At 34.0% G+C, this 15,847-nt stretch overlaps 2 protein-coding genes across 2 annotated transcripts; both read left to right on the forward strand.

Moving 5' to 3' along the window:
- The first annotated feature begins 6,338 nt into the window (after positions 1-6,338).
- LOC114393040 (S-adenosylmethionine decarboxylase proenzyme 4-like) lies at positions 6,339-7,945 on the forward strand. The gene has a single exon (XM_028354296.1). The coding sequence runs from the start codon at positions 6,518-6,520 to the stop codon at positions 7,577-7,579; it is 1,062 nt and encodes a 353-aa protein (XP_028210097.1). The 5' UTR covers positions 6,339-6,517; the 3' UTR covers positions 7,580-7,945.
- A 2,672-nt stretch (positions 7,946-10,617) lies between these two features.
- Positions 10,618-14,167, forward strand: LOC114392107 (probable protein phosphatase 2C 35). The gene is made up of 4 exons (XM_028353142.1): positions 10,618-12,044; positions 12,726-12,857; positions 13,172-13,387; positions 13,493-14,167. Exons 1-3 carry the CDS (start codon positions 11,124-11,126, stop codon positions 13,385-13,387), a joined length of 1,269 nt encoding a protein of 422 aa, XP_028208943.1. The 5' UTR covers positions 10,618-11,123; the 3' UTR covers positions 13,493-14,167.
- Positions 14,168-15,847: the final 1,680 nt, after the last annotated feature.

A 15,847-nucleotide genomic window follows, 5' to 3' on the forward strand; every position in this document is an offset into this window, starting at 1 on the left:
CTTTGAAGAATAAAATATTATTTTCTATCTAAAATTTATTATTGGATATTCAAGGTAAATTGTAATTTTGTGGTAATGACTTTTGTTAGGTTAAAAGACGATCTAAAGTCCTATGCTTTAATGACATAAAATGTAAGAGTATGTGTGGATGATAGAGAAACATAACAAAAACACGACAAGCATATATACAAGTATAAGACTTTAGAATGCATCAAAAGAATAAGATATAATTTTGAAAATAAAATCATGAAAATATATCTATTGTACTTCATAAATATAAAATTATACAAGCACGAATATAATATTAATTTTATAAATAAAATTATATATGCGTGTGTGAATAAATTTAAGAAAGATTAGAACCATTTTAAAATTTGAATTTAATAAAATATTTTTTTTATTTTTTATTATACTTTTAAGAAAAATTTAGATGCAATTGTGCTTTGAATATTGTTCTCTTGTTGAGTTGAAGTTTTATTTTCATAATTCTCCTAATAACTTTTTACATTAAAATTTCAGTGCAGTTAGAAAATAACACCAAAAACTAATAAGTTGTTAGTATGGGAGGACTGATTTCTTGATTCCCCTAATGTCTTATGTTGTTTGAGTTTTAAGAATAAAAAAATATGATTGATATAAGATATTTTATTAAAAATAATCAATTAATTTTTTTGGTAAAAACTAGTCACTAATAAAGTCGTTAAATAATTCAAAATGTCATGGTGGAAAAAAAAACATCAAAAACACTTAAACAATTGTATATAAGTTTTTTTTTCAATAAAAAAACATTTTTCCTCCATATTTTTATGAATTGCATTAAATAAGATAGATTTATCAAATTTCCTAAATCTCACCTAATAAGTGTACCTCAATTGATAATAAAGAGTTTGTGAAAAATGACCATACACAATACACTTTTGATAAGGAATGAGAAACCTTAAATGTGATTAAGTCTGCATTGATTGATTATCATTGTGGTAAATAAAAAATAAATACCCTGATCAAGTTGCAGCAAGTTCAAATCATGATCAGAACTCAGAACTCAGGAGAATACAAACACAGCACAATGTAGCCACTAAACAACAAAGTTGCAATATAAACTCTCTCCTTTATAGTAAAAGCATGAAGATCAACCTTGTGAAGTGGTAGTGGCAAGGTCCTACTCCTACCAACCACTTGAAAATTGAAATAGTTACATCCATGACCTCCATTCCAATATCGTAGACACCATGAAATGGCTGTGCAAGATTTGTATCCTTTCAGCACGAGGGCCACACACTTCCTTGTCTCTATAGCAACTCCAAAAAAATGCTTCCTCTGCCTCTCTCTGTACTTAAACGGTTACAACTCCAATCACAAAGGTCAAACCAAAGACACAAGCATGACAACATTCGAAGCTTCTCCGGTCTCCACCCACTTCACATACAAAGTCTCCCATCTGCAAGGCCGTGTGGTTTTGTCATGGTAACATGTGATGTCATGTCATGTCCCATGTAAGCGCCACGTCAACCCCTCATATGGCCACTATATCCTCTTGCTGCTGCCACCTCAAATATTGCTTAGTGGATTTTGTTAATTGTAATTACTTCTGTAATCAAAAGTGGAGTAAGATTTTCCTTAAATTGCAGAATTATTTTTATGGAAGAAAACTTGGGAAATCTAAACATATCTAGCACATGAATTTGAGTGTGCAGTGAGGTGAAAGAGGCCATGATTGGGTATGACTCCTCTGTATAGCATACTTGTATTGTACGGGAAAGTAAACCAATATGAAGGACAGAGCAGACAACAGGACAAGGAGGAGAGAGAGAGAGAGAAGCGTACAGGGAAGGCAGTGAGGGTCACGCAGCAGAATGATGCTTGGGGTGAAGCAATCAAGAGAGATTCGAATTTTGCAAGAAAAAAAAAGAAGATAAAAACATGCATTTGTATTCAAAATAAGAGAGGTTTGGTTAGGTTAAAGCACGAGAGGAATGATGTGGCGTGTGTGGGAGGGGGGGATTTATCATATGGTGTATCTCTCTCTCTCTCTCTCTCTCTCTCTCTATTTGTATGGTTATGTTCATATTTCGAGATAGATTTAGCCCTGGCATTGGCAGGGCTCGAGGTATCACATTATTATTCCTTACAAAAGAACTACAATAATTTGGTCACCTTGGCTTGTGGTAAGGGACCATGGTCTCTCTCTCTATTTTTGTTATCGTTATCGTGGGACTTCCTAAGAGATCGGCCACTTAAAAGTTCAGAGAATGTCTTGTTTGCTTAAAAAAAATCTTAAGCACACCTATGAGGAATGATTCTTGTGGGAGCCATCTTTTGTAGTTCTAGATTACTAGTATTTACTTTCTTTTTTTAATTTTTGATCGGTTACTAGTATTTACTACTGTTACCCTTTTTTTAAATTTATAAATGTCCTTTTTCAATACAATATGGACCATTATATTGTCTCCTCTAATTAAGTTCATACTTCTTTAATAAATTATTAAAAAAAAAACAAGCCAATCCAACTCTGCTTCGGATGAGGCCTCTTTATTTTATATTTGCATGGCTGATTTTCCCAAAAATTTCCTTAAGCATGTTCATACAATCATCAAAAGCCTACTTTGATCACAATTGTCACAAGTCACAACTGACACCTGGGACATAATGAAAAGAATAAAAAAATAAAGAGGAAGCAATATCTAATGTCTATCGGGAATGTTTTGGGCATAGAAAATTCAATTTGTTCGTTTTCGTCCAATTGGTTGTACCACTAAGTGCACGGGATTAAAGTCCTGTTTATCCTGCACTACACACACATGATGTTTTTCTTTTCTTTTATACAACAATTGGGAAAAGTCAATGGAAAGGAATAAGACCTATCAGACAGACCCACACTAATGAAACTCTATCTATCCAATGATCTTGACTCCTCGAAAGCTTGAGAAGAATGTGCCTAGATACAAAGATAAACATGAATACAACTTTCATGGCTTCTTAAGTCTCTGGCACTAACTCATATTAAAAACATGATAAGGGAACCCTTTCCGAATTTTGGGTTGCAGCATGGTGGGCACCCTGGCAAGCATTTTTGCCAATATTTGTGCGCATGATACAGTAGCACTTCTGTGATGCTCATTAGTTATGCTTTTGCACACTCAAAAAATAATTCCCAAACCCATATAGACATATACTAGTACTATATACGAACCCGTTTGTGTGCCAATTCGCCGCATGTGTGCCAAAATCTACGCGTGCTAGCAACTATGGCGGCTTAAGCCCGCTTGCGCCTTGCCAACTAATGCCACTGTCTCGCAGCTTAGGGCATGGTGGGGACCACATGTCTCCCAAATCTAATTAACACTTGAAACAAAGATGGGCCCCGGTGTTCCATGAAGTTGGACACACACTAGATGATGTGTAGTCCTATGGGACCATCCATGGTGCTTGTCGGGGGGCAATTAGTGGGACCAATCATGGGTTTGGGGTTTGTATTATTAGGATGATTTGGGCTAAGGAATGAGAATTGAGAATTAGTTGTAGGATGGGGTGATGTGGAGGAGGACGTGGCATTCAAGCTTGCTGAGCTTTAGAAAAGGTGTGACTATTTTTAGTGGGGTCAAATTTTTGGATTAAGGAGGTTTTGTTTCGAGTTTCAACTCTCCAACTTTTAACTCTTTTTTGTTTTTGACATATCCTTTTCTATGTCTCTTTAAATTACCAAAGTCCTCCTCGCCAACAATTAATTCTGAGGTCTAAGATATTCGGCATGAAACTTTTTTATGTAAAAAGGTGGGTTGTTTGTTTGAGAGTTTTAAAGAAAGATATGATTCGGCAACTTGGTTGACCATTTTCTTTTCTTTTCTATTGTGATGCGGGGATGTTGCGAGGGAGTGACTGTATATGCAAAATTGTAAAGCGTGTGTGACTTGTGTTAGTGAGTGTTGGTATGTTGGGGTTGGCTACCTTGCGTGTGAGAGTGACAGTGTGTGAAAGTGTGGGCTTAGGAGATACTAGTGTTTGAGTTTGGTGGTGCGCGTGCATTACCAAGAGGTGGATTGTGGTCATAATGGAGGCTGCCAGCCACACCCATAAATTTTATTCATGTGGCCATACATTCTGCATCATTTCTACCTCTCAAAACTGAATTTTGATTCTGAACTCACAAATTTTCATCATTGCCTTGCCTTCCCCCAACCTTTCTCTACTCCTTTTTACCGTCAAGTTTTGTTTATTCATTCCCCTCCTACCATTTGGTTCCAGTGTACAAGCTTTATGTATATTTTCTTTTCTTTTTAAAATAATTAACTCTTGCTACGTACTTATCTTTACACTAATTGAGGGGAGGCTTCTGTGATAGTGATTATGCTGAATAATTGATACTATAATCTTGACAATACTCTTAAATTGGAAGTTAAGGAGACCACTTACATGATGAGGAAGATAGTTTTAGGTATAGGCTGAGACCGGCTAGCAAAACTTCCTCTAAAAGACCATAAAAGTACTAATTACTCCCTTTTACTTCGCAATTACTGTTCCTCCCTAATCAAACTAGTTAAACATTATGATCCAAATCAACTTAAGGCCCGGTTTTTTGGAAGAGAGTTATTATAATTGAATAGGGTTGGTCAGAAAAAGAAAAAAAAATTGCAAACTGAACAGCGTTTGTAAGCTATGTCCAACAGAAAACAATAAGAATTAAAAATAAAACTGTTAGAATCAGATGTATCCCATGGTATATTATCATAATTCATAAGTCACCAGAATATTTTAAAAAAAAATTAAAGAACATCAATTGTTTTCTATATCTCACGCTTTTTGAAATCGATCACTTGGAGGATACAGAGAATCCTTTTTTTAAATTTCGATGCTGATATGGTTGCATGCATGCTTGATAAATACAAAAAACAAGTTGATAAAATAGATAAAATAATGATAATGCCACTTAGCTACATGAAATTGCATGAAGAATAAAAATGATGTGAGTGCCTTTTCATTTCACGTACGGGCCTCCCTCATTCAAGGATATTCTCATTATTTGCATGCCACGCCTGATTCCTTTTGTTTTTTTTTCTTCTTCTTTTTTCTCTCCTTTCCTTTTTTTTTTTTTTTTATCTTCTGCATAATAATAATAATAATTATAATTCTAACCCCAAATATGGATGACATTTTGGGCACGTCAAGTTTTTTGTTAATTGACGCCTGCTCTCCTGGGAATAGACAATGTTGTCTCCATCATCTGAGATGTTTTCACCTTTCCATTATGCAGTAGCCATTATATTTATCGGTACTAGCTAGGGTGTGCTCATATCAAACAAACTCCCCAAGTGATTGGTACTTTTATTTCCAATTTCACTTTTTGGTTGCAATTTAACAGAGTTTTGCTGTGTTTTTAACCTCTTCTGCTAGTAATGTAGCTCTAATTAGAATGATCTATTACCTCAACAGAGCCAATAATTATTGTCCTGCAGAACAACAATACAACATCTAGCTCTAGTTTATGATTATGTTTCAATTTTATTGGAACTATCATTCAAATAGTTATGTTTGAATGCTGAATTTTGACTCATGAATCCAAATTCCTTTGAATGACCACGATCTAGAACACTTACTAAATTTGCTTTGTCATTTTGAAAAGAATTTTATCATGTGGTTTCAATGCAGTTATGCTTGGCCTGACATTTCCCTGCATCACTTCAACCAATTATTATCGTCAAAACAGCTCCCCCCCCCACCCTAACCTTCAAATTTAATTAAATTTCCTCCCTAGATAAAATTCTTAATAACAAGAAAGAGAACTAACTTTACACACCCGAAAGCCCAAAATGTACAAAAAAAATCGATCTTTAAAACGTTAACTTTTTTCTTAAACCACTAAAAAGACAGTTAATTGGTAATAATGTTAGACTAACATATCATGAGCAAGTAAGTTGGAGAACTGTTTGAAGTGATGATTGAGCATCTTTAAATAATTTTAATTGAATCCTAAATCTATTTGGGAGAAAGAAAAGACAGAAAAGGCACTGTTACTAAGTACTATTGGTAACTAGCTAGAGGGAGAACTAGAAATCTAGAACAGTGAGAGAGGTTAGTGGAGAATAGAGAGATAGAATAGTAATAGTGAGTGACAAAGGAGCAAAAAAATGGTAAGCGTGGGCTTAAATTCCGTTGCCTGTTGCTTTCCCGGATGGAAGAGAAGATTGCACTAAAAAAACTTAACAAATTGTAGCACATCATCATCCTATTCACTTCATTATGCCTACAATCATGATTCTTGGTTCCATCATCCGCATGCTTTCTTCCAAACACCCTCACTAGTCACTACTACATCCTACACACTCTCATTCTGATTCGCACACACCTATAAATCCCATTGACCCCCCAATCCTTTCTCTCACCTTAACCTCAACCTCAACCTCCCTCTCTCAAACTACTTCCTTATCATATAGTATCTTTTCTTTCCCCTGTTACATCCCCTTCCTCTTAGCTAGTCCTAACACACACACACACACACACATCCAAAATTCCAAAATTCCAAATGGCTGTCTCTGGTTTTGAAGGGTTTGAGAAAAGATTGGAGCTTCATTTCTTTGGTGATGATCCAGCCATGTTCCCACTTGGTCTAAGGAAGCTTGAGTTCGACTCAATAGAACAAGTCCTTGAAGCTGTCCAATGCACTGTGGTTTCAGCAGTTGGAAACTCATACTTTGATGCCTACGTGTTATCAGAATCAAGCCTCTTTGTTTACCCAACAAAGATCATCATCAAAACTTGTGGCACAACCCAACTTCTGAAATCCATTCTTCCCTTGATCCACTACGCTGATCACCACTTAGGCCTCACCCTCTCCTCTTGCCGCTACACCAGAGGAAGCTTCATCTTCCCCAAAGCACAACCTTTCCCTCACACCAGCTTCAAGGACGAAGTCACCTACTTGCAAGACACAATACCTTCAAGCCTCTGCTTCAGAAAAGCCTCCATCATGCCCTCCAAATCCTCCTCTCACTCATGGCACGTTTTCACTGCCAATGACAACACACACACACACACCCACTCTCCCATGCCTTATGATCATGACAATGAGTTATTATTCACCATGGAGATCTGCATGACCGAGCTGGACCCCATCCTGGCCCGCAAGTTTTTCCGGCGACCGGACGACGAGAAATCCGGAGACTCTGCCGGGAAGGAGATGACGGAGCTCACCGGAATAAACGAAATAAACCCGGACGCACTTATATGCGACTTTGCGTTCGACCCATGTGGGTATTCGATGAATGGCATGGACGGGGACTGGTACTCCACCATCCACGTGACTCCAGAGGACGGTTTCAGCTACGCGAGCTTCGAGTGTGTGGGCTCCGTCGACAACGGCAACATAGGACACGTATTGATGAAGGTGGTTCAGATTTTCCGTCCTGGGACTATGTCCATATCGACCACGTGCAATGGCTTCAGCAGCAACGACGTCATGTGGACGGAGATGGCAAGCGCGGTGGAGCCTCTCGGCTTCAAATGTAGGAGTTGGGCAATGGACCAATTCCCTAACGCGGGTACCGTTGTGTTTCAAACGTTCACTTCTCGCCGGAAAAGTGTTTAAAGCCGGAGAAATTAAAATAAAGCAGAGCGACGGTGGCGGCGGCGGTGAAAAAGAAAGATATAATAGGTAGGAAGTTAGAGTTAGTTGAAAATTGTAGGGGGTGGTGACGTGACAGAATGCGATTGGTTGTGAAAGATGATGAATGTGGGATTGACTGATAGAAGTGGGTGGTAAGTAGAGGAGGATGGAGATGGAGGAGGGATTCATTCATCTTTGGAATATAATCAAAAAAGGGTTGGGATACTGGGATGATCATGATAATGCACCCCACTTAGGCTTGTCACGCCTAAGATTTTTGGAGATGTGTAGTGGGTGTAAAAGTGCTCTTGTTTCAGCTTATATTCAACCTTTTTTTTCTTTTCTTTCCTTCCCTCCCCTTTTTCCGTCTACCTCTCTTGTCTTTTATGTTTTGTTTGTAGAGTATTAAAGAACAAAATCACACTTTTTTTGCTACATTTTTTTATTAACTAATATAAGTGTGTATATTTATCATTTCTATTTGCTCTGCTACGCTATGTTCTGGGATCTCAGCAATCAAAAAGAGCATAGGTGCATGTGGCATTACCAGAATTATACGTGATAAAGTTGCGTTGTCATATCGTATCACTTTTTTTTTTAATTTTTTTTATGGCTTTTGTCATTATACAAGTGCACAAGCATAAGATCAGCAAGGTTCAATAAAATCTCAAACAAATAATATTATAGAAGCCGGGTGGGTGTCTGTATTTTTAGAAAATGTTCCTCATTACATACATAAATAAAGACATTTTATTATATTCTGAGGAATTTGAAGAAGTTAACAGAGCTACGTATGCATTGTGTAGATTTAAGATCTAGCACGTAACAAAGGTTGGTGTGATGGTGGTGGCATTTCCTGAGCGTTATGAAACTTAAAGTGCATGTCGCCATAATTGCATGCCATATAGAAGGCAAGTAGATAATAAAAGTAGGAGACAAGTACAGAAACCACAATAATATGCTCCAAATTCATGGTTCCCCTTTTATAAACTAGGAGATCCTACGAAAAAGTTTCATAAGTATACCTGTTTGGTATAATATACAAGTTTGAAGTTACTCAATGAAAGCCTGAAAGCACAAATACAATTCAATGAATTGACGGTATATAATTTAAATGCTGCATTCTATAATCTACCATTATTCTTTTACATTATTATTCAAACAGGAATTATGTATTTTTTTTGTTGCATAGATTGTTATGTATGATATAATTATTGAATTTTATAATAATTGTTTTAAAATTTATAGTTATAGTGATTTTTAATTGATTGATAATATTCTTTTTACAACAGTTGATTGACCATGTTAAAAAATATATATTAAAAATAAATAAAAAAACAAAAAAAAACTCTTTTAACAATTATAATTTTTGGGTCTGATTTTATTTGATTCATTTTTTTAAATTACTTATGTATTAATATAATTATGAGTTTAATTTTTATATAATTTTAAAGTAACTATTATAAAGGTCATTAATTTTATTATATATGATAATTTATGATTGTGTGACAATATAAAAAATATTATATTGTTAACATAATATTTAAACTCGATCCTATCAATTATATTGTATATAATTAATAATTTTGTATTTAAATTGATATGTATTTATATTAATACTAATTAATGGATAGTATATATCATACATTAAATAAATAACCAAAAATTTATTAATGATATAAAATATTAATTCAATATTAAACATTTTAATAATTTTATATTCATTTAACGTATTATATGATTATGTTCATAATCTTATACATTAACTTATTATTATGTATTATACTAAATATGTTAAAATTTTATTTATTTATAATATAAATGAAATATTCTAAATTTTAATTTTAATATTATTTGTCTTTTTTGTTATGTATTATATATAATTATGTTTGAATTTCAGTTATTTATTTTTTAAAGATGAAAAATATATAAAATAAAAATTTTGGCCAATAATTTAATAGACAATACCCATATCATACAAAGGAAATGTCAGAATAATCCAAGAAGGATTGTTTCCCATGAAAATACATGTGACCTCTGAAAAAAAAAATTACAACACATTACTCTATAAACCTTTAATCATGACTAGACGAGTGAATTGTTAGTAAAGTACTCATGTGTAATTTTTAGAATTAATTGAGAATATTTTAAAGCTTGTGATGTTAATTTGTAAAACAGTCAAATTTGAGATTGTATACTTCACTTCCAATTTTAGGACAAGTTTAATTGTGTGGAAGAAAAAAGAATTAAAGAAAATTAAGAAAAAAAGATTTAAATTAAGATCTAGAGGAAAAAAAATGTGAGATCCATTTAAAAAACAAAATCCTTTCTATTTTTTCTCAACAAAACAAACACTTCATTGGATATGCAATGGTTTGGTTAATTTTCTAGTCAATGTTCTTTTGTTTATAAATTATAAGGGCCAAGTCAAAAACTTTTTTGGATTGGTCCAAGTTCATCAGTGTGAAAATTAAGAACCCTCCAAAAATCCACCCAGAAACTAACCCATTATATCCAGGGTCCATCACGCGCTCAATGCATAAAAAAATAAATCTCCTAAATTTCACACATCTAAATGCTAATTAATAATTTATTATTAGATTAGTGTATAAACTACTATTGCAATTTGTATTTTCATTATAATTTACTTTTTTAATTTGAGCAAATTCATGTTCCGTATTAAATTCAGCCCAAAATATTATGAAAACGATTCAAACAAATATATTATTATTATAATTATTGAGATTTTTTAATTTTTACTTTTCTTACCTTTTTATTATATCTCTCATTCATTCTTTTTATGATGAGTTACGATTAGATGAAATTTTTTAAACGCAGTAAATGTCAGTGTATAATTTTTTTTCCGTATAATCCTTTTTCTGGAAAAAAAAATCTTTTTTTACCTTCTTAGACCTATATCTCTTGATATAAATTTTACAATGAAAACTCATAACTGCTGCAGGGTATTATTTAATATGTTAAGAAAAATGAGCGTTGTCCCTTTCTGGTCTTTGATAATTAATTAAAAATTGATTGTGCAAAGTTTCATGGAGGGTGGGGGCACTGAAGCAAACGCAGCCATACCCATAGAGTAGAAGAATAGAATCTCAATTCAATTCCTCTCTGTCCCTCTCAATCTCTTTTTGTAAACTTGTCTTTGGACTCTTCCTTTTGCATCCGATGCTCCCCCCTTCTCTGCACCCAACGAAAAGCACGATTCTTTTTCTCCTTTTCGATAACCCCATCACACATTTTTCTGCGTCTAAAATGCTAAAATTAAACCTTCTTGCTGGACTTCTCCCTTTAGACTTCTTTTCTCCACACCAATCGCACAAGACAATTCCCTGCTCAAAATCCTGACTATGTCTCTAGGTTTTGTGAACGAACTATCCTCAAAATCTGTTTCCCACGTTGTGGAGGAGTTCCGGAAGCATCTAACACTGTAGTTCTTACCTAAACATTATTACTCTTTGAACTGCTTCAGTGAGTGCTTTCTGTTGTTGTTGTTGTCGTTGTTGTTTCCAAGATGGGTTGTGTCCATGGCAAGTGTTGCTGTGGTGACAGTTCTTCATCAGATGATGGTTCTAGGGATTACCGAGAACTTGACTTCATTAATGGCCACAGGAAGAACGTGCTCGCTCAGCGGTCATTGAAGCATGTTCCTGTTCCTTCCCACAACTTCATTTTGGAATACACTTTTCTCACTCAGCGGGGGTACTACCCTGACTCACCTGATAAAGAAAACCAAGATAGTTTCTGCATTACTACACAACTCCAAAGTAACCCCAATGTCCATTTCTTTGGTGTCTATGATGGGCATGGCCAATTTGGTAGCCAGTGTTCCAATTTCGTTAAGGATAGGTTGGTAGAGAAGTTGTCAAATGACCCTGCATTGTTGGAGGACCCTGCTCAGGCTTACAATTCTGCATTCGTGGCAACGAATCAAGAATTGCGTAGTACTAGTGAGATTGATGATTCTATGAGTGGCACCACCGCGATTACGGTGCTTGTTATTGGTGACACTCTTTATGTTGCTAATGTTGGTGATTCAAGAGCGGTGCTGGCCGTTAAGGATGGCAATCACATTGTTGCCCAGGACTTGTCCTCTGACCAGACGCCATTTCGGAGAGATGAATATCAGAGAGTGAAACTTTGTGGGGCAAGGGTGTTGAGTGTTGATCAAGTGGAAGGGCTAAAGGATCCAGATATCCAGCATTGGGGTGATGAAGAGAGTTGGGGTGGTGATCCTCCTAGATTGTGGGTTCCTAATGGGATGTATCCTGGAACTGCATTTACAAGGAGTATAGGGGATAGTTTGGCGGAGACTGTTGGTGTCATTGCTATTCCGGAGGTGAAAGCGGTTCAGCTTACACCTAATCATCTTTTCTTTGTTGTGGCAAGTGATGGCATATTTGAATTCCTGACAAGCCAAACTGTTGTTGATATGGTATGACTTGCTACCTGTTTTCTTTCTTAGTTTTTTTTCTCCTTGCTCTTTTATTGTGTGATAATGTTTTCACTGGTTTAACTAACTGATTGAATGATTTAATTTAACTTAAGTTGTAATGAATACAGAATCTATCATCCACTTCTGTTGATGGAAATAATGATGTTATCTGTTATAGGTATACAAGTTGCAATTAAAGACTGACTTGAAAATCTGAACAAATTTATGTTAGTTTGTGTGGAAGTTGTGTTTGTGGCTTATCTAATGAAGTGCTATTATAATATTATATTTTAATTCCTTCATTTTCCACATGTCTACACAAATATAATTGAAATAGAAAGCATAAGAAAAATTACTGGCCCACTAGTTGATCATATAGGAGTGTGGTGTATCGCTTAAGCTCACTTCACATGCTTTAGTTAGGTTTTTCCACTTACTATATATATTAACTGTCATAATTATGTGAACTTTATACGGTTCATGGTAAAAAAATGCTAATTGGAATAGTTCTTTTGCATCCCAAGTGTTTACACAATCCTTGTAATAGTAAGTTAGTTGTTCAGTAGAGAAACTTCAAATTTTGGTGCTTGCTGCTGATCAAACTTGCAGCACCATAGATAAGCTTGTAACTTTGATAAGATTCCCCTTTTTGAAAAATCTGTGATTTATTTTATGGTGTAGGCAGCAAGCTATATGGATCCTCATGATGCATGTGCAGCTATTGCAGAGAAGTCGTATAAACTATGGTTGGAACTTGAGAACAGAACAGATGATATAACAATCATCATTGTTCAGATCAAAGGTCTTTCTAATGTATGGATTCTTTATATTCCTTTAGTTTCATTTGCTTTTCATTCTAGTTTGTTTATAGATTTTAAATTTGTAATATTATATGATCATCTTATCCCTTGAAAAATAATAACAACAAACTCTCAATACATAAAGCGGGGTCAGTTATGAATTGATTAATTGACACCATTAGACTTTATGAAAAACCTTTTTTTTGTAAAATCACGCATTGGTCTTCTCACAAGATGTAAAATCTAAATTTTGCTACTGATGGTTCAATAAATACGTTTATCTTCATTGAATGACTTGTTTATCTAATTGTTAGTCCAATGCTGTAGTCAGGTACATCTGGAGTTGGATCAGATGAGATCAATGGTGGTACTGTAATGAATTTCAGGACAGGAACTCCTGAGATATCTGCTACCCCTGGATCTAATGTTTATTGTTCAGTCAGAACCAGTTTCTCTGATTTGCACTCCGGTCAGGATGCGGCTTCAGTGACGAGTGCAGTCATAGAGGTTCACTCTCCAGCATGTCCAAGACCAATTGAATGAGTATGATATCAATCTCAAGAACACTGTTGATTTGTTTTATATTAATCATTTGATCATGACCTATATAATTACTTCTTCTCCCCCCCCCCCCCCTTTTCTTTATAGTGATTGAAGAGAGAGGCTTTACTGAAGCTTCACCAAGTCTCTTTGCAGTTTCTACCAAGTGGTATATTTCCACGTTCCATCTTCCTGAGCATTGTGCATTACTGTTGTATATTTACTGGTCCCTACATTTTAGGCTGCCAACTTGCCAGTTTGAGGTGCATTATCTTGGCAGCAAAAAGAATTTGTTCAGAATTTAAAAATCACAGTTGGTATTTGGTAAAAAATCACAGAGGAGAACACTTGTGCTCATCTTCCTGTGACGCCATTGCACCTCCACTCTACATATTTGATCTTCGGAAGGGAATCAATGATGAGCTTGAAATAAAACGAGATTGAATTGTGACTATCATTTGCATTGAATCCTGGAAGAAACTCATAGGATGGTCGCTGGTCAACTTTGGAGGCAGACAGATGCTACTCAGCATTTAAATTCATTGCCCTCATTATCATGTAGATGCTGGATCCAACCTTTGTCTGGATTATTGATTGATAGAATTTCAAGATTAATTTCATATTGACAAAAAACAGAGTAATTACGCGTCCTTACTTTAAATTCATGACTGGATCACGGGTTGAGACAATAGCCGATAAGACTTGTAGTTTATTTTCATCTGTTATGCTCAGGACTTCGTTAAATGTGGGGAAAAAAATGAAATGACTGGTAAGTATATTTTCATCTGCTGACCACAGGACTGTGTTTCATTCACTATGGAACTATCAACAGTGCATTGGATTGGATTGTTTGAGAGAAAAGTCATCATTTGATTAAATGCTATGTTTTTTCCCCGTCTAATTAGTTTTGATTTCAAATTCAATTCAACACAAGTAATTAAAGCAAATTCTAGATATTAGTAAATAAACTATATAATACATAGGAATGGAAATGAGTCAAGCCAAACTTTACTAGGGAGTTGAATATATAAGGCTTGAGTTGAATATGTAAGGCTTGAGTTTTACTCATTACCTGTCATAGCCTTTTTTTTTTTTTTAAGGTTCGACTCGGCTTACATAAAAGTCTGGCTTGGCCCGAGTCTATTTAAAAACTTGCTTAAAGACGTCTTTGATTAATTAATTATTTTAAAACCTAGTGAAATACTAACTAAAAAAATAAACTTATAAAATTTCGTACAAGTAATGTACAAATCCAAAAATAATTGATAAACAAAATTATATTGAATTCAAGTCCTTAAAGCATAAAGTATATCAAAAGAAAATAAAAAGAGCATAATATTAAAAAAATGTATGGATTAAGTCCTCAACCCCAAAGCTTACCGATCTATGTTAAGTTCAAGCTCATAAATAAAATAAAATAAAATCTAGATAAGATAAAAATAAGATGGGATGAAATAAAATCTGGACGAAATAAAATCTAGATGGAATAAAATCTAGATAAAATAAAATCTAGATGGAATAAAATCTGAATAAGATAAGATTTGATAAAATAAAGTTATTATTATTATTATTATTGTTAGTTAAACAGACCGGCTTATCAAGTTTAACAAGTTTTTTTTATAGTTTGGGCTTGACTTTTTTTTTTATCTAAACAGACGTTTTAAAAAGCTTCAACTTGACTTTTATAATAAACAAGTCGAGCCGAGTCGAACCTTACATAGGCCTGAACCAAAGATCCTTGACAAACTGCTCGACTCATTTCCACCCCTAATAATACACCATGAAAAAAATATTTCAAAGTATTTTTATAATTAGTGTTTTTAAGTTACAAATTTATTTTTGTTATAATTTATTTTACGGCTTTATTAAAGACATCGTATCATATTTTATCTCTTATTCATTTTTATTAAAACTTATCTTCTAATATAAAACAAGAGACAGTTAAAACTTATCTTCTAATATAAAAACAAGAGACAAAAAAGTAGGTAGAGTAATTTGAAAAGATGTAAAAAAAAAATATAAAACATAAGTTAGTATAATAAAAGAGATCAAGAGACAAAAAAAAAAATCAAACTTAGAACTTACAAAGAATATTAAAATAATAAGGTGTAAAATAGAAATAAGGTTAAGGGAAAAAATAGGTAGAGTCTAAATTAAATTGGGTTAGTTTCAAAATTAGATTTAATTTTAAAAAATCAGTTTTTATTTCTTTTGTTTCATGATATTTGATTTATTTTCTGTAATTTACATTAGATTGAATTGATGAAGAAACATTATTTTCTTTGAGTGCTTTTATACTTTAGATTTTATCTTCGTCACTTCAATATTCATCTCAATCTTTGTTTAAACTTTCAAGGTTTTATTTATTTATATTTATTACAAGAGTACTTATAAATTACTCACTAATAAAATTTTCACATGCATTAAGATTAAACTCATATTTTCATGAAATATGAATTAATT

The sequence above is a fragment of the Glycine soja genome, chromosome 17, assembly GCF_004193775.1.
Source record: "Glycine soja cultivar W05 chromosome 17, ASM419377v2, whole genome shotgun sequence".
Taxonomy (NCBI): domain Eukaryota; kingdom Viridiplantae; phylum Streptophyta; class Magnoliopsida; order Fabales; family Fabaceae; genus Glycine; species Glycine soja.